The 20,791-nt window shown below is 39.2% G+C and overlaps 1 protein-coding gene across 1 annotated transcript in view; it reads right to left on the bottom strand.

Annotated features, from left to right (window-relative positions):
- Positions 1 to 20,791, bottom strand: part of PTGER3 (prostaglandin E receptor 3) — a 77,478-nt gene that overhangs the window by 28,457 nt on the left and 28,230 nt on the right. Inside the window, exon 2 of the mRNA XM_081085894.1 lies at positions 20,035 to 20,214. Coding sequence (XP_080942020.1) covers positions 20,035 to 20,214 — 180 coding nt within the window. The remainder of the gene's footprint in view (positions 1 to 20,034; positions 20,215 to 20,791) is intronic.

Raw genomic sequence — 20,791 nt, 5'->3', positions numbered from 1 at the left:
GCCTGGGCAAGGGGCTGCTGGAGATTTGCAGGCTGGCCACGCCCCCAGCTTTGTCAGGAAGGACGTCCGGAATGATGTCCAGAAGACGTCTGGTCTATCCAGTCTAATTAACATATTACCCTTTTATTAGTATAGGTTAGAATAAAAAGAAAAAGTGAAGCTATTTATGCTTTGGGAAATGATTTAAGTCCTAAGGTAATGAATGAAAATGGATATTTTACTTTGAAGAATCAGAGAATGTTAAATCCAGAATCTGTGAGTGATAAACCTCAGTCCCCTAGGACCTAGCCCCGCATGATAGCGTCTCATTAAAGATGTGTGAATGACTACCTAAATCAAGCAATCACTCATTTAATTGATGATCAAAAGTTATAAAAACCCAACATAGTCGTTCTCATTTTTTTCTTAAAGACATAGTCATCACCAGAGAAGTAACAGTTCCACTAAGGCTCAAGTTGTTATTGCTCTCATTCCAAGTAAATTAAAATCACTTTGATCTTAATTTAAACTGATTTAATGCCTCTTTTGTTATTTGTCATCTTTATTGATTTTTTTCTTTATTGATTAAGGTATTACATATGTGTTTTTATCCCCCCATTACCCCCCCCAACCCCCACTCATGCCTTTACATCCCTGGTGTCCATTGGTTAGGCTTATATGCATGCACACAAGTCCTTTGGTTGATCTCTCCCCTTACCCCCACCCTCCCTTACCTTCCCTCTGAGGTTTGATGGTCTGATCGATGCTTCTCTGTCTCTGGATCTGTTTTTGTTCATCAGTTTATGTTGTAATGACTCTTTTTATTGTGTTTTTCCCAGATGCATCACAGTCCAAAAATTCTCTGGTAGTTCTATTTTCTAATGACTTCACAACTAGCAAAATATAAATGACTTTAAGGTACCCAGGAATAAATTATTGTTCTGCCTGGACCCTACTTAATCTTTGCACTTGAATTGATGATGATAATGATGGAACTTGGCATATATACCAAGTGGTTGTGCATACATTATCTCTTCTAATACTTGCATATATCCTATAAACTAGAAATTATTATTCCCACAGTCCCTTACCCATTAGAAAATCAAGGTGACGGGTGCATGCTTTACCAGTCTACATTAGAGAGCAGTGAGAAAGCATTAACCACTTTGACAGATCCTATTTGTTGCTTCTCAGCCATCCTGAGATACACTTCTCTGCTCATATGTCTTATTATTTTTTTCTTCTGGATTCCACTTGAGGAAGTTATTACAGGGACTTTTCAAAATACCTCTTCTGGGTTCCTCAAAAATTAAAAGTAGAACTACCATATGATCCAGCAATTCCACTTCTGGGTATATATTTAATGGAAACAAAATCACTATCACAAAGCAATAGCTGCACTCCCATGTTCATGGTGGCATTATTTACAATAGTCAAGACCTGGAAGCAACCTCAAGAGTCCAATGATAGATGAATGGATAAAGAAAATAAGATGTATATAATTCAGCCATAAAAAAAAATAATACTGCCATTTGCAACAACATGAATGAACCTTGGGACTATTATGCTAAGTGAAATAAGTCAGACAGAGAAAGGCAAATACTGTATAATTTCACTTTTATGTGGAATCATTAAAAATAAAACTCATAAAGCAGAAAACAAATTGTTGGTTGCTGGAAGAGGTGGGGGGAGGAGGGAAGTAGGTGATGAAGGTGGTGAAAAGGTACAGACTTCCAGTTATAAAATAAATGAGTTCTGGGGGAGGGGGTAATGTATAGAATGGTGACTATAGCATTTATACAGTCATGCACTGCTTAATGACAGCGATACATTATTAGGTGCTTTTGTCATTGTGAGAACACACACAAAGCTAGAACGCAAAGCATACTACACACTAGGCTATATGATATAGTGGTAGCCTATTGTTCTTAAGCTACAAACCTGTGCACAGCTAGTCACTTACTATATTGTAGGCAATGATAACAATAGTAAGTACTTAGGTATTTGAACATATCTAAACGTATGAAAAGTACAGTAAAAATAAAGAATAAAAGAGATAAAACGGTACACCTGTATAGGGCATTTATAATGACTGGAGCTTGCAGGACTGGAAGTTGCAATGGCTGAGTCAATGAGCAAGTGGTGAGTCATGTGACAGTGTAGGACATCATGCCACACTACTGTAGACTTTATAAGCACTTAGGCTATCCTAAATTTATAAAACAGCATGAGATCAAATGAAGCACAAGTGAAAATGATTCAATTAAGAGATATGAGAAGTATGAGGTTGCTGCTGGAGTGACATGGCATACTATTTTATGGCACTTTTTGTTAAGTAGGAAGAGTACACTCTAAAAAATAATTAAAACATACAGTACAGTAAATACATAAACCAGTAACATCGTCATCTATTATCATTACCAAGTATTATGTACTATACATAATTAGTGCTCCACTTCTATATGAATGGCAGTGCAGTAGGTTGGTTTACATGTGAGTTAACACATGTTGCTACAATACAATGGCTACAGTATCACGAGGTGATAGAATTAGCCCCATTATAATCTTATGGGACCACCATTGTATATGTGGTCCATTATTGACCCAAATGTAGTTATGTGTTATGTGACTGTATTCAAAAGTTGCCAAGACAATAAATCTTGAAAATTTTCATCACAAGGAAAAAAAACTATGTGGGCTGATGGATGTTAAGTAGACTTACTGTGGTAATCATTTTTCAGTGTATACTTTTATAAAATCATTGTATTATACAACTTAAACTAATATGTCAATTTTCCTATCTAATAATAGAGAAACATGGTAATTGGCCATACCTCTGCAACCCTTCCCATTGGCTAATCAGGGCAATATGCAAATTAACTGTCAACCAAGATGGTGGCCGGCAGCCAGGCAGCTTGAAGCGAACAGGAGGCTTGCTTGCTTCAGTGACGGAGGAAGCTAATATTCCCTGCCGGCCTTGCCGGCCTCTGAGCTTGCAGTTTAAGAAACATTGTTACCAATATAGACGCTAAACAAAACCCCAGAAACCTGCTTTCAGCCAGCCGGGCTTCAGCCAGCAGGACCGCAACATTGTTTCAATTATAGAACAAACGCAGATCCCTGCTTTCAGCCAGCCGGGATATCAGAGCTGGAGTGAGCAGGACCGCAACAGTGTTACAATTATAGAACCCAAACAAACCAGATATCTGCTTTCAGCAGCCGAGACCTCAGAGCTGGAGCCAAGCCTCAGAGCTAAAGCTGACCCAGAATAAAAAAAAAAGAAAAAAAGGAGCAGTTGGGAGCTTCAGTCACCCACCAGCCTGAAAACAGCCCTCAGCCCCTCACCCAGACTGGACAGGCACCCCAGTGGAGACCCCAACCAGAAGGGTGTGTGACCAGCTGCAAACAGCCATCATCCCCTCACCCAGGCTGGCCAGGCACCCCAGTGGTGACCCCCACCCTGATCCAGGACACCCTTCAGGGCAAACCAGCCGGCCCCCACCCATGCACCAGGCCTCTATCCTATATAGTAAAAGGGTAATATGCCTCCCAGCACCAGAATCAGTGGAGCAGCGAGGCCTCCTGGCACTGGGATCAGTGTGACAGGGGGCAGTGACCAAACCCCCTGATCGCCCTGCAGCTCTGTGTGTGACAGGGGTGGGGCCACAACCTCCCTATCCACCCTGCTCTGTTCGTGACAGGGGAAGGCGCCCAACCCCCTGATCAGTCCTGCTATGTGCCTGATAGGGGGTAGCTCCCCAACCCCCTGATCGCCCTGCGGCTCTGTGTGTGACAGGGTGCGGCGCCCCAACCCCCCACCCCCTCCACGGGCCCTGCTCTGTGTGTGACGGGGTAGAGCCATAACCTCCCCATCGGCCCTGCCCTGAGTGTGACAGTGGCGTCGCCCCAACCCCCTGATCGGCCCTGCTCTGTGCATGACAGGGTATGGAGCCCCAACCCCCTGATTGGCCCTGCTCTGTGCATGACAGGAGGTGGCGCCGCAACCTCCCCATCGACCCTGCCTTGAGTGTGACAGGGGACGGTGCCCCAACCCCCCAATTGGCCCTACCCTGAGCATGACTGAGGGTGGCATCACAACCTCCCAATCTGCCCTGCTCTGTGCATGACAGGGAGTGGCGTCCCATCTCCCCAATTGGCCCTGCTCTGAGCCGGACCAGGGGCTGCACCTAGGGATTGGGCCTTCCCTCTGCCACCCGGGAGCAGGCCTAAGCCATCAGGTCGTTATCTCCAGAGGGGTCCCTGACTGCGAGAGGGCACAGGCTGGGCTGAGGGACCCCCTCTCCCCCCTGAGTGCACAAATTTTTGTGCACCGGGCCTCTAGTCCTATATAATAAAAGCCTAATATGCTAAGTGTCCAACCATTAGTTCGACCATTTGACCAATTGCTATCATGCACACTGATCACCAGGGAGCAGACACTCCCACCAGTAGGTTAACTTGCTGCTGGTGTCTGCCTGATCGGGACTGGGCGAGACAGGCCGGACACGCCCTGGAGTCCTTCCACAGTCTCTCCCCAGCCGGCCCATATTGCCTAGTGCACCAGGCCTCTAGTATCTCAAGAAGATGGGAAAATACATACATACATACATACATACATACATACATACAAAATGCTTCCTCTCTGCTACTGGAATCATGAAAATATACACTTCAGCCAGAAAAAGAACAATTACATTTCTTTATTTTGCTGTTACTTATTAGTTCTACTTCCTATGGTGTTGATTCATATCCCTATTTTCTTATCTTAAGTCTTGAGAATGTTGTGTAAAATTTGTATGCTTGTGAAGACATTCAGCCTCAGTTAGTAACTGAGCCAACATAAGTCTTCTGAGTTTGATTTTAATTATATTAATTTATAATAACATAATAATAATTTATTGAGTGCTTTATTATGTGCCTAGCACTAGGTAAGCATTTGCATGCATTATTTCATTAAATGTTGGCAATAAATTTAGATAAAATTATGATCTTCATTTATAGCTAAAGAAACTAAGGTTTAGAAAGGTTGTTAGATTAATTAAGGTCAGCCTAATAATAAATTAACAGAACTAGGATGGACCCCTACATTTAGTCTAATTTTAGTTCTCATCCTCTCAAACATGATGATATATGTTTGGGTCTCCCCAAATAATATCTAGGAATGAATACAGAGGGTGCGATGCCTTTTCCACGTTACCAATATGGCTTATGGATCCCTCAAGCAATTAATATTGCTATTGTAGCACCCATTACCACTATTAATACAATACCAATAACAGTGCCCCTTGCATATTTATTGTACCCATCCTCCTTCTAAGATATTTACATATTTAATCCTCACAACTACCTTATAAAGTAAGTGCAAAAAAATCCAATTCTTCATGTAAGAATACAAAAACCTCAGAGAGTTTAAAGAATTTCTTTCAAGTTCCACAGCTACTCTCCCAAAGTTGCTCACAGATCTAACTCATATGCCTGAAGGTAAATGGACCATGGCACTTCTCATCCAAAAAAATCCTCCTAATGTACTTGGCATCCTAGTTGCCTCTTGCCTTTCTCCAAGAATGTTCCTCCCTTTTCTCTTTTTCCAAATGGTGGTGTTGGGCAACAGAGCAAGAGCCCGAAGTTTGAGTGGAACATCCTTCTATCATCTGATGAAATGGAGAATGGTGTCTCCCATAAAGAAACTTCCAGCAATTAATCATTGTTATTTTAATCTTTTTCTGACCCACTCTCATTAAAACTTACTCTCATGAAATAATGTCCATATTATTTTTTAAAAAATATTTTTATTGATTTTTAGAGAGAGAGGAAGGGAGAGGGAGAGAGAGATAGAAACATCAATGATGAGAGAGAATCATTGATCCCCCGCCTACTGGGGATCAAGCCCACAACCCGGGCATATGCCCTTGACCGGAAACGAACCTGGGACCTTCCAGTCTGTAAGCCAACACTCTATCCACTGAGCCAAACCAGCCATGACCATATTATTTTCTAAATTATATTATCATTAACAAACCATTATGAAGATCTCCAGGTTCATTTCTAATGCAAAATTACATAAAAGATGGCTAGGTGGACTTTGGTTTTCAAACATTTCCTTAAGCAATGACTCGTTTAATTTGGTTTCATTAACTCCAAGTTAGTGAAAAAGAAAATTTAATAAAATTATATATAATTAGGTGCGCCCATTCTGAATAAATGTTAACTGACCCCTGAAATATCTGAGACTTGTTGACTTTTGTTGCATTTATATTGAAATATTCAAAAGATAATGTGCAAAATGAGACTAAAGATAGACTCCAAGATGCACCAATTTTTAAAGTTATACAGATATGGTGGGTTGTTATTTCAATTTAGCGTTAAGAATAGAATTTGAGTTTTGGAGATGCCGAGATTTTATTCCTCTGAACGAAATGTTCTGTACTGTTCTGTCTAACCTGTTCTGTGGAAACCAGAGTAGCCAGGTGAAGAGAAAACTGGTGAATGAATGAAATATCAGATCAACCAAATCAATTTTTCTTGCTAGCAACAAGGGAAGAAAAACTCCAAAACAGGACACAGGAATTTTTCTTTCTTAAACACCAAATATGCTTCACTCCAAAACTGCTTTGTATTTTGCATGAAAACACTGGAGCAAATTTCAAAATTAAACAGAGAGAGACAATGAATAAAATGGTTTCACTGCTGACAAAGGGCCTGCTTGTGGGCTCTCTCTCTCTCTCTCTCTCTCTCTCTCTCTCTCTCTCTCCCTCCTCTTCTGTCCTGTATTTTACAAAATCTCCCATGGGTTTCTCTGTCATTAGGAAGCAAGAGCCACCCTCTTGCTTTCCAGCTTCTCAGTGAACCTGCTCCCTAGTCACTTTACAAGCAGGAGAAGAAGTATGGAAGGAAAATAAAAAAGGAACCGAGAGGAGAGAGAGAGAGAGAGAGAGAGAGAGAGAGCGAGAGAGAGAGAGAGAGAAACCCAAATTATGACTAAATTCTTAGCTTTCAGAGAAACCCACAGGCCTGGGCAGGAAATGGAAGAGCAGCCCTTCCGTGCAACCCTTTGCGGCGAGATAGCCAATATTCTCTCCACTGCAGAGCGGGCCGGCATCTACCAAGGAAGGGTGTGAACATTGGCAGAAGTGCACACAACCCCGATTGGAATACGGACTTTCACATCTTTGCTGAGAAACTTGTTGGCCCGATCTAATTAGTACTTTTGCAAAAGCTGCCCAAGCTTGTTTCTGGCTGTTGGGAAATGTCATTCATCCAAATCCTTTCTCTCATTGGGCCGTGGAGCAGCCCTCAGAGATAAACTTGAAGCTTTAGAAAATAATCACAGTAGTAATCTTTGGCTCAGAGATTACACAATGATTATAATCTAACCTAAAATCAGGGGTGAAACCTCAGCTACACTTCTCACTAACTTAGTGGGACTGGCCAAGTGATTCACCCTTCGTGAGCCTGCCTTCTCACTTGGAAAGTGGTGATAACACCTACATCTACCTTGTGGCATTGGCATGAGAATCTGATAACATATGTAAAGTATGGTGTTCATAAAACGTATTTGCCACTGTTATTATTATCACTGTTTATGTGTGTTTATGTTTATTTAAAACCATTCTCTTTCCTTGCCTAGGGGTTTGGTTTGTTCGTGTGTGTTTTTCCCTATCAAAAACCCCATTTTAAAGCAGGTGTGGTCATTCAAGACATGGGATATAGAAACAGGGAATCCACTAAAAGGCAGAGAAATCTAAGAAAATGGTGAACTCTAAAGACAGTAAAAATTATCAGATAGGTTTTGGCAGTTGGAAAACTGTTACGATTTAACACCTGAAAGTAATACAATCTGTAGAGCAGAGTGGTGGGTATAGGGTAAGAATGAGGAGTGTGGGTTTCATGATTAGCCTTTAGCATTGTTGGACTTCTTAAAAGTACATAATATTGTGATTAAAAATTAAGCTTATTTAAGAAAATAAATGCACACTTAAGATATAGCAGATCGCACAAATGGATAAGTTCATGTATGAAAATCTATACAATATAATCTATTTTATGTAATTTCTTGAGCAAAAAAATAAGTAAATAAGACCCATCATCTAACTTAAGTGATAGGATTTTGGTAGTTTCGATGAGAAGCAAGGAAAAGGAAGCAGAAAAATTTTAATGGAAGGCATGGTCTTTGGATTCAAGGATCTTGCAATTTGGTTGAAAGAAGAGAAGAATCTCATAACTGAGGGAGAATGGGAACCTAAAAATTATTTTTAGAGAAAAAAAGGAACAGAAAGTTTTTATGTGCCTTGCTATCTAAGTCTCCTAGAGGTTTCCTAGGAGCTGTTTTTCAAGATTCTGAAGAAAAAACTTGTCTGTGTTTAGCTGACAAGAGGAGCTGTATGACACCCCAGAGAGAAAGGAGAATCGTGTTTTTGTAGTTAGAAGAACTCAGATAGACTCACCCCTGATTGGACAGAAGAGGCAACTAGCCCTGAAGGAAGCTATGTAGCTTTCCCTACGTGGAACCAGAACTAATCTTTTAATATCCCTTGCATGTTCTGGTTACTAAGTTAGTAAGACTATCTTGTAGTTGTTTGAGATGAAAAATATCATAATCAATTTGTAGTGTTGTTCCATTAATGGAATGAGGAAAATAAAATAATGTTAACCATTGACTACTTGTGTAGTCCCTTCAAGTGTTCTTATCTTCATTGTTGTAACCCCAACAATCCTGTGCTAATGAGAAAATTTAAATTCTGTGAGGTTTACTGAATTGTCAAGGGCAAATAGCCAGTGAATAGAAAGTCAGATAATTGGACATAAGTGTTCTGATTCCTTGCTCAATGTTGGAAGTTTTCCTCTTCCATTATGACCCATAAAACTTTAGAGAGCATTGTGGTGAAATGACTTTGTTTTAAAAAATACTTTAAAATATTTAAAATTACATATATAATCTCTCAGTAGTGAGGAAATAGTAATTAGTGAGATTAATTAACTCAGCTGTCAATGAGAATTCTGCTGAAGGGATAGTAGCAGGAGTATTCAAGATGACCACCGTGCGAGAAAATCTGGGATTAGGATGGGAGCTATGCTGGTCTAATTAAGGCTACACAACATTTAAAGCAGAGTTTGGCAATCAATCAATATTATTTCTCCAAATATTTTTAAGTAAAATTAATTGTGTCACTGCAATTCTTAAGATAAAGGTGCCAGGCAAAAAAATAAATAAATAAATTGTCAAGCAATTTTTAAAATAAATAACAAAGTGCAATTGCTTTTCCTCTAAAAAAAATTGGCTTTTTGTGGATCTTTTAAGGAGAAGATTCCAAACTACTGCTTCATGAAAAGCAAGTTACAACTTCATTCACACTTGTTCAACTGTCCAATTTATGTACACTCATTCAGAATGCAGGATGCATTGGTATCAAAGAGTTCTTTCCAATAGACAAACACTCCCGTGCTCTAAGAGTTCATTTCCATCTACTGCAATAAGGCAAGAAAAATGCAAAGACAAATGTCATAATTGCTCCACACTTTTCCCTCTAGAGAAATAAAAGCTGTAAACATCAATACAGCGCTCTACTGATAAGTGTTGGCTTAAAGCATCATTAATTTTACATTTGTAAGCTCTGTAAATGTATGCCTTGCATTCTCACTGAAGGGATCAATCAATAGGGTCCTTCTAACTGCTTTTGACCTAAATAGCAATGCAAAGATGTAGTGCCTGCATAAGTGTAAATATATACTAGTATGTATCTTCACAGACATAGATAACAACTTAAATTTATGTAACAAAAAGTAATAGAAAATAACAGTTACATCCTAACCATTTAGTTGGTTTGTGTATAGTCCATTGCATTTTTCAGAGGGGGTGATTTTTTTTATTGACTTTTTGAAAAGCTTCATTTTAAATTTCTCTTGCTGGGTCAGCATAAGGCAAAACTGAAACAAATTCTTTTATATATGTATATTTTATTGAGCTTAGAGAGGAAGGGAGAGGGAGAAAGAGATAGAAACATCAATGATGAGAGAGAAAATCATTGATCGGTTGCCTCCTGCATGCCCCTTACTGGGGATCGAGCCCGCAGCCCAGGCATGTGCCCTTGGCCGGAATCGAACCTGGGACCCTTCAGTCTGCAGGCCAACGCTCTACCCATTGAGCCAGACCAGCTAGGGCAACAAATTCTTTGCTGTAAGGCAAATGCCTCATTAGATAACTTGTATTTTATTTTTTAATGGGCCTTTCACTTTGGACCTGTTTTTGTGAATAGCCTGTTTTGCTCCTCTTCTAACTGAGATTGTGTTGTTTCCTTCTTCCATGGATGGTAATTTTAAAAAATGACTGTTGCTCTTTTTTAATAATTTACACCCCTGATTATGTTGATTTATTATTGCAGCATATAGTGAGATGTCAAGGAATGTTGGCATTCACACGGAAGTCAATTATGTTGACTTAGCTCCAGTTTTAGATTTTGGCTTTCTAACCAAACATGGAGACTTGTGAGGTTCCTTGAATCATAACAACTCTCTCACAGTGGGAATTCTTAGCCTGTGTCCATAAACTTCCAAGACTTCCACCGACAGGCTTCAGGGGGGCTGTGCAACCCCTGACACTGCATGAACATTCTTAGAGGAATCTCTGATCTCACAGTGATGAAGAACCAGTGTCCCACTGGGTATAAATGACCTCAGCTGGTGGTAGTGGTTTCAGAATTACTTTCTTCCGGTGTTGTTTTCAAAATCAGATTCAAGGAACATTATGTATTATATTCAAAGTCTTCTTTAAAAGCAATTGTGTAAGAAATTAGGCATAAACACTGATTACCCAGAGATGTGTCTTACTTGCCTCAGAAATAGGCCAGTGAATACTCTCACTCTAATTTCATTTTATGTTTTGGTCAGATTTGGGGGTTAAGCCTTTCACGTTTCCATCCCATACAAGCATAGAGATCATGACCTGAATTCCGTCATCAAACTGTGTGGTAGCAGCCCTACACTTGAGGTTCCACAGGCTGGAAGAACTGAGGAAGGCCCAGGCTAATAAGGACGTTTGCCTAAAATTTGACTGCTCTTCGCTAAAAACCCTTCCAATTAAGTAAAGCTGCTTACAGCTCTGTTACACAGACGACATATGCAAAAATCCCCTTAAAGACAGAGTTTGGTAAGTTAGTTCTCTCCTACTAAGGCAGCTGTCTGGAAATGTGAACTTAAGAAGAATTATAGCAGATTTTCAAAGGTCCTGGGATAAATAGACTCCCTCTCTTTAGCTTTCCCTTGGAGAGATATATAAGCCTAACATATAAGCCTCGGGCCTCCTGGCAAGAACAAAACAGGGATTGGATGGTTCAATAGAAAGGCGATCCTTTCTGGAAAATTGTACCTCTTCGTTCGTGAATAGGTGTATGTGATTACAGAAGTGGCTCAGGGCCTGGGGTGACCCCCGCATTGTTGCAGTGGGAGTGCCGCATTTCTGTGCAGTCAGACACAAAATGGCCTTCTAGTGCCTGCTGCCTTCGGAGATGCCAGAACGGTGCCAGTCAGAACTCAGATCTCACGGGTGGCCTTGTCCTGGCGCATGGCACCCTCTTGGTGGCCACAGCCCTTGCCCTAAAGCAGAGGTTTATCCCTGGGAGCAATTAGGCCCCCCAGGGTACATCTGACAATGTTTGGCAACATTTTTGATGGTCATAACCAGGGAGGTGTTACTAGCATCTGGAGGGTAGATGCCAGAGATGCTGCTAAACCGCCTACATTGCATAGCATTGTCCCCCAAAACAAAGCATGATCTGGACCAGGGGTGGGCAAACTTTCTGACTCGAGGGCCACAATGGGTTCTTAAACTGGACCGGAGGGCCGGAACAAAAGCATGGACGGAGTGTTTGTGTGAACTAATATACATTCAAAGTAAACATCATTACATAAAAGGGTACGGTCTTTTTTTTCAATAGTTTTATTCATTTCACGCGGGCCGTAGTTTGCCCACGGCTGATCTGGCCCCATGTGTACGAATGCTGAGGTTGAGAAACCCTACCGTGAGGCCTGCCACTGCTGCCCACTCTGGGAGGTTATGGACCCACACTTTTCACAACAGGCACTAGAAGGTAGTCCGTTTGAATGTCTTGGAAAGTGTAATGCTTTCGGCAGAGCAAAATGGAAAAGTACCCTAAAATGCTGTCCTGGTGAACACCTACTCCTTTCTCCAAAAAGCAGATTAAATGTCACTTCCTACAGGAAACCATTTCCTATTTTAGCATTACCTCCCCCATAGGCTCACATAGTGCCATATGCTTAATCACAGCTCTGATCAAATTATTTTTTCTTCCCCTACTAGATTATAAATCTTTTGAAAACTTTTTTTTAAAAATCCTTATGTCTTAGCACCAACAGAATGTGTGGCACATATAGGTACACAGCCAACATATGTTTAGGAAAGAACAGCCTGGCTTGGAGGACGGGCTTGAATTCTGAGTACCCACCCTCCTAACTGGATTTGCTCAAGACTGTTTTAAGTGAGCACAGTGGCCCCCAAGAATATCTAAGGATATCTGACCCCATGCCCTCCAAGGACATGAAATTGGACAATGTTTCATTTCATGGTATGTGTGTTTTTAAAGATACCATTTTCTTTTTAAAATGTATTTATTTTTATTAATTTCAGAGAAGAAGGGAACGGGAGGAATAAAAACATCAATGATGAGAGAGAATCATTGATTGGCTGACCCCTACTGGGGATCGAGCCTGCAACCCAGGCATGTGCCCTTGATCAGAATCGAATCCAGGACCCTTCCATCTGCAAGCTGACGCTCTATCCACTGAGCCAAACTGGCTAGGGCCATGGCTTGTTTTTTCACCAGCATTGTGGTGGCACATTTTGGCCTACTGAAAGATAGCTATATGATGTTTACCTGAAATGCTAAAGAACACAGACTGTAGAGACTATAATACCTGTTTGGGGGCCTAGGACAGAGCTTGCTCTAAACTCCTTTTCTTAGGGTGATAGAGAGCCAGTGCAACGTGCTACTTTTAATTAGCTTGGCGTTGTAATCTACATTATACAGAACTCCCTTCACTGAAGAAGGAAGAGGAGGGTGACCTCAATGAGCACATGAACTAGGGTAGTGAGGCAGCCCAACATTTGTCTCCACTAGTAATGAGCTCACACCAGTGTCCAGGTATAAGACTGGTAAAGGGTCTCACTGCACCCAAGGATGAATCTGATGTTGGCTGCCAGTAGATTACACTAGAATCCATAAGAAAGTGAAAGAACTACATTTAGAATAATTTATAAATGTGCTTTTATATGAACAACAAAAATTCTAGTATTATAACACGAGTAAACATCATGTTGAAAATGGGGAAAAAAGCACCTGTCAGATTAATAGCACATAAGTGATCATTTGCATTGTTGGTGATTATAGAACATAAAACAAAATTATTTCATTGTTCCAGATAGCATGATACTGTTGCATCACCTTGGGCTGTTATGTTGACAAAGCATGTCAAATAGGATTTCGGTAAAATAGTTAATGCCATGATAATATTCCTGACATGAGTTGACATCAGGAAGAAAAGACAGGAACATTTCAGAACATTCAACTTTATTTTTCCATTGACAAACACCACATAAATAACATACATTAATTAAATACACAAACTAGCTGTGACTCGAATGCCATCAAAATTCTGATGCACTTTTCGTGGTCTCTTTTTATGCTTTGTCTCCACAATATTGAAGCCCAGCCTTTACAATGTGCTGGAAGATAGATGTAAATGCACGTACGGTAACTCCCCAAAAAACTTTACACAGAGGTGACAGAAGTACACTTTCTCACTTAACCAAGTGTAGAGGGATGGTCCACTGAGTAGGAGAGGTGGGAAAACTATGCTTTCATCTCCAAAATGCTGACAAGCCTTTAAAGGTTGATTAAAAACCTTTACATTATTGATTAAAGTGCCAATGATTTCAGTTCCTACTTAGATACACTATGTAAACAGTACTTATTTTTCTTTGTTGTTACCAGATTAAGATAATCAGTGCCTATTTTCAGTTTGCTTGCTTAAAGAAATGTTCAATTTTCTGCTATTTGTATAAACACATTTAGACATTTAAATAAAGAGGGAGAAGGTAAAATATCTAATACATACATATAAATTTATGTATAGAAAGAAGAGCGTTTAGCAGTCAGTGATGTGACTTGAGTGAACTTAACACCTGCTCTTATGAAAAAGAACACCATGGGCCACAGCTTGCTTCGTCCTACTGAGTTCCAGTGTAGAAACAAATGTGGTCCCTTCCTCTCTGTGGAATGGGCCTAAAAGGATGAGGATTTCTAACAGGGTTGGAAAGATACAGGTTTTCCTCCATATCTTTCTGTGTGTCCTCTACCCCACCCTCCATGCCTGCTCCACATAAATAGTATCCTTTCAAAGGTTGAAATAAGAATGAAGGAAGTGTATCAGTAAGTCATAAGCATTTTCTCTGCTTCACTTTACTGAAAACTACATAAAGAAACTCATTAACTCATTTCAAATAGCGATTGAAGTTTGGTGATTGGCCAGCTTTGGGGTAGATATCTGACTCACTTTCCTTACAAGGCCACAATATTCTAATTCTAAAACAATTGACAAAAGAATTTAAGAGCTGTGCTTTTGAAAATAACTTCAGAGGTGGAATCATCTTTAAAATGCTGAAAAGCCTGAAAAGGTTGATTTGTTCCTGATGGTGATCTCTTTCCTTCCTATCTTTATTCCAATAATAAAATTGTGTCATCATAGCAGACATTAAAGACAATACTCAGATCTATCTCATATATTAGGATGTTAGCATATTAGAACTATGAAGCCATTCTCTTTCCTCTTAAAACCAATCCCTGCTTTCACCAATGGGAAATATTTCTGTTATTTTCTATTAAAAAAATGAATAAGCAGGTTGAAAGCAAGGGGCCTAGGGGGAACAAGCTTGTTTCCAGTGAAAAAAAATATGTAAAGCAGGAGATATTTGGAATGCTTATGATATGATACTGATGTGAAGCTTCTGAAAAGAAAATAATTTTAATTCTCAGTAAAGAAAATGTAATGTATAAATTAATGTAGTATATATCCACTCAAATTGTATTTCTCAAGAATCAAAATGTACTCAGCTGATAGTAATATACGTAATGGTTTACAACTCGACTCGCATAAATTATAAGCCTTGAAATACAATCCTTTTAGGAATTATAAAACAGAGAATATATAACATGAGAACTTTCTGCTCTTTCCTTCCTTAAAAGAATAGAGAACAGGAGCGAGTGAGAATGGAGTTGTTAAGTAGCATGTTTTGAAGCTCTCTTTCCATCTGACTTAAAAACTAATTGTTGATCTCTTTTTGGAAAAAAAAAATGACTTTATTCTAGAGTTGTTAAAGCCTTCATTGATACGTACAGTCTCAGTTTTCCCTTTGCCACTTTGAGGACAGACACCTAGACTGCTCCTTTTTTACTCTCTGCATTTTTATGCAAGGTGGACTCCATCAACAAATGTATCCAGGGAACACAGTACAAGACTGTACTTGACAACCATAGATACAAAGTCATAATAAAATGAACACCTTTCCGGTTGTAGTCATTCAGGTGAATATGAATTTTGCATGAGATCAGTATCTATGTAAACCGGGGGTGGGGGACATCCGGCCCTCTGGCTGCATAGGCCCGAGAAGTCATTTGGTTTGGCCCTACCTAGGCAACGCCAGGCAGGACTCGAAATTCAATGAATGTAGGAGCTTTTTTCATAGCAACATAAACTTATATTAAGCAAATGATGTTCTAAATATCCAAATGGCCGTTGGCAGAAAAAAAGGTTCCCCACACCTGATAAATTATACTAATATAATGGAATTCTATGAAAAAATGTTCCCTAAGTCTCTGTTTCATGCGTCATATGTAATCACCACCGATTAGTTGTCTTAGAATGCTGAGTTTCAGCTTCTTAACAAACGTGTATATGAGCTTTAGATTGGTTTTAAATTTTGTACATTGGTTCTATCACAATCTATGTGAGGACACCTCACAGATATATGTCACCTCTTATGAGCATTTTATCGCAACTCAGAAAACAGTCCTATGTACTTAGCCAGAGTATTAAAGTCTTCATTTTAAAAACAATGTAATCTCATTCATTAAACAATTCTGTACACTTATTTAGACATCAGTTTTAGAAATTTTGAGACATATACAAGCACAAAACCAGCAATAAACAAGCTTCTGTGAAGATTTGGCATGATTGATGGTCTAAACTTTTCCTAGAAATTTTGATTATTCCATATAGTTTTAGAAATAAATACTCTGCAGACTCTCTGTGTCACTCATCTTCCAGTGTTCTGTATATTTCAAAGCAGCTTTTGGGGTTAAAGTGTGAAAATAAGTAGTAAATATATGTGCCTAAAATTGCAAAGCACAAAATTTTCCTATTTTCTGTCTCTGACTTGATCCAAATACAAAATAATTATTAAATGATTATTGTGCAAAAGATTGAAAACCAACCACTAATTTGGGGTCAAAAACAATGAAAATATTAAAAGTATTAAATAAATAAAAAGCCTAATTTGCTGGGTTGCTTGGCTCAGTTGGTTAGAGCATAATCCCATATACCAGAAAGGTCAGGGCACATACCAGATTGTAGGTTTGAACCCAGGTCTCTCTCTCCCTCCCTCCCTCCCTCCCTCCCTCCCTCCCTCCCTCTCTCACCTCCTTCCCTTCAGCATGGTCACAGGGTCTTTTATAGTTCAGTTTTACAAGAGCTTCTGCAATTCTTTTTTCTGTAACATGATCCCAAGATCTTTTGTATAACCAGAAAGTGTTAAGTAGAAATATATGTGCACTTTTTAAATAGTCATTTACATCTGGCATGATTAAGCACTTATGTTTACTTGAAATATCTTGGATGTAGCAGTAGGTAAATCTGATAAGTTTTGAGGTAACACTTTTTTTTCAACTTAAAATATTTTTAAGAAATCCACCAAACCTATGTACTTTGATAAGCAAACTGTTCTTATTGTATAGTATGTCATCATTTTCTTCTATAATTTCATGGTTTAGAAAATCAGGACTCATTTGTAAAATCTATGAAGGCTGATTTCACCTATACTTCCACATTCTACTCACTCATTTCTTTCCATGTAGTTTCCTAGATATTTATTTATGTATTTATTTTTACCAATATTGTGAAGTTTAGAAATTGTGCATGTATTTGTCCCCTGCTCAGATATAGGCATAAACTAAGTACATATATGAGAGTGAATTTTAAGGCCAATGAACTTAAACTCAGGAACAGACATCCTCTTGTGCAGTGCCTATAGATGTCCACTTCCTAACCACATCCAGGGCCTCTCCTCAAATTCCCTGAAACCTAACCGCAGCTCACACGCAACGGCTAAAATTATTTGTGACTTTTATGTCGTGTCAGGTTTTCCTGGGCTAACAAATGGCTGCCAAGGTAACAAAACTTATATGCCATTGACATGATTTCTTCCTTTTCCACTTGCCATTTGTCCACTTCTACCAGGAATTTATTTTGTGGGAATCAATTTCATGCTCTGTTATCTTGATGTATTTCTATGCTTGGGTAAGAAGGGATTTTTTCGTTTGACAGTAATCTCCATTACCATTTGGATTTATCAGTCCCTTAAATTATTAATACAAATAAAGCACTTTGCTGTGCAGCAATAGGACACTACACGTTGAAGATAAATTCATATTTCTGTAATTAAATAAGCAGGGATCATCCACTTTATCAGCTTGATCAACTGTAGTGGCATAAAGCACTTCAACCGTATGGCGGTGCCTCGCTGATGGCACTCGGGTTTGGCAGGCATTTATTCATTCATCCACTGAATAAATATTGAACACTTTCTATATTCCAAGTGCTGTACTAGGTGCTGGGAAAAAGTAACCCAATCGTGCTCACACCGCTCGAATCCACGTGCGCGTGCACCTATCCGATTGTAACCTAGGGTTAGAGGGCCACTCAAGAGGCAAAGCCTTTTTATTACAAGGCCCTCCTAAGAGCACTTTCTTTTTCTAAAGTAGGTGGTTTTGTCTTTTCCCCCATGAGGTGACCTGAGAGATAATCTGATTAATGGCATAGAGAGATTTGACCATGGGTTTTAGGATAGGTTACTTAACACCATTTTCCCCAAAACCTAGACTCTTGGAACTATCATGATTAACATAAGCACCCCAGCAGATCTTGTCTTTTCGCTCAGTGCGGCATGGGCATTTCAACTGATGATTCCTCATTGGACGGGGCTGGTGAACAGAGTAATCGAATAGAAACACAGTACCTGTTAAGGTTAATTCTTCTCCAATTGCCTACTAAACTCAAAGGAAAATGTAGTTACTAGGAAGAAATATAAATAAATCATAAGGTGTTTGTTTTTTAACCATGAAAGCAATAATGTAACCTGAAAATTAAAATCTTCACAAGAAAATGTTAATTTGTTTACAAAATGAATGCTCCCAAGAATACAAAGCACATTTTGTGTAGGCCTAACTTAAAAAACCGTTGTGTTTGTTGGGAAATTTTTTTAAAGTGCAATTCTCAAAACTGAATGTAGTAATCTACTTATGCTGAAAAGATATGAAGCTTAGCTATTAAGGTTAGTATAGATGTAGACGGTAAGAAAAACATTTCATAATAAATATTTAGATATGCTACTCTGAGGAGAGGGCAGAGAAATTGCTGTGAGGGAGTCAATAGTATTGTTTTCTTGTCCAATAAATAGGTCAAACTACGAAAATTCTTTATGGAACCCTCAACATTTTATTGGTTTTAGAATCTGAGTTAGTGTTTAAATATCCAAAAGACTGGAGAATACTTTTAGTGAAACTAATCAGAGAAGATAATGAACCAGAGTACCTATATTTAGCACTCAAACCAGTCCTTAAATAGCATTCTGAAAAGTCACTTCACTGACTCTCAAGATCAGTTCCATGAATCTTCTCCAGGCTTGTAGGAATTAACAATGTATGCAAAAAAGGGAACATTTAGCAATATGAATAGTCACAAGTCCTCCCATATTTAAAATAAGTAAAATTGGCTCTTATTCAGACAATAAGTAAACCTAATTCCAACCCAACTAAAACTTAAACTTTGTAATGTTAGCAGCTAATTTACATATTAAACAATACCTAAATAACAGCAGTACCAATGAATATTGTGATACATTTTTTTTGTTAATCCTCACTCGAGGATATATTTTTTCCCCATTGGTTTTTAGACAGAGTGGAAGAGAGGGAAAGAGAGAGAGGGAGAGGGAGAGAGAAAGGGAGAGGGAGAGAGAGAGGGTGAGAGAGAGAGAGAGAGAGACATCAGTGTGTGAGAGACCCACGGTTGGGTTGTCTCCTGCCCTGGGGTGGGGATCCTGCAACTCAGGTAGTAGTACCCTTGACAAGAATCAAACCCTCGACCCCTTGGTCCAAGGGTGGATGCTCCAACCACTGAGCAAAAACAGCCAGGGCTTATGGATACATTTTAAAATCTTAATTCAACTTTTTTTTTTTAAGTAAGGGGGCAAAAGAGTGACACAGAAAAAGAGAGAGAGTAAAAGAGAACACAGAAGATCAAGGACTTTGAACAAAAACAAATGGTTGCCTTATCTTTGATGATTTGCGCATTAAATCCCCCATGTGCTCAGTATACGGGAATATTAACTTTCCCCACCCCACCCCCACCACAGACTAAGATGACTTATAAAGAATCACATATTCAGCTACAAATGGCAGAGACTCAAAAACATTAGATTGTTATTAATATATTTCCCTTGTTTGTATTTCAATACTTCTGGCACACAGGGGATTATCTATGCTGAGACCATTTGTCCTTATATCAAAAATTCTACTTCAATGCATAAACAGTGGCATACCAGAGATGCCTAAATTCACAGTAAGTTTTAAGGCTATTTGCTGCCGAAAGCTGTGAACATGCATGTTGACTAAGTGTTCGCATTCATGCTCCTGTCTGTATTACTTCATTGGATAATGAGATAGGTTGCCCTTTCTGTCCATCATTAGAGCAGCTGGAGACAGCATTTGCTACCTGGCAAAACTTCCGAAGAAGGATCTTTCTTAGCAGCAGATAGACCCAGGGATCCAAGATCTGGTTCAGTGAAGCCAGGCGCACAGCTATTAAGAAGAAGTTGCATTCCTTCTGCTTTTCTGGGTGCGTCTTGCAGTGTTCAACTGATGTCTGATTGAAGATCATTTTCAACATCATTATCTAAGAAAGAGGGACAAATAATTGTTCCAAAGATTAATAAGGTCATCCGCGTTTCCTTTAAATAGCACTTTGCACATAGTCAGTTTACAGTACATTGGTGGTTGCAGTGAAATGAATTCCAGCAGCATTTGTGCTCACAGAACACAGCCCTGAATCATACAAGACATTCCTGTGGATGTTCCCACATTTCTGGCTATTTTGACAGGATGCAGCTTTTTAAAAAGTGTATGTTCTCAGGCTCTTGATCCTTGGGATTTGAGAAGATTCAAAAGAACACATCTCAAAATTAGCTAAAGTTATCTGTCTTGTTGCAGAAAACACAGCATGCTGATACCCAGATGAGAGCCAGCACTTCTACATAATCAAAGCATATTTAATGTTAAACTCCAGTAGTTATAACTAAAAAAAATCACTGAAGAAAAAGAGAAGCAAGAAAGAAGGAAATAATAATAATAATAATAATAATAATAATAATAATAATATTTTCTGAATCCTAACAACAGTTTGACAAAAATGAAGAAATGTGACTTTTCCAAATGTCAGTGAGAATGTGGAACAGCAAGGACCCTTTTACACG

This window comes from Myotis nattereri (assembly GCF_964212035.1).
Source record: "Myotis nattereri genome assembly, chromosome: 3".
NCBI classification, from domain to species: domain Eukaryota; kingdom Metazoa; phylum Chordata; class Mammalia; order Chiroptera; family Vespertilionidae; genus Myotis; species Myotis nattereri.
The sequence above is the reverse complement of the archived record's forward strand: the minus strand, read 5'-3'. Positions and strand labels throughout refer to the sequence as shown.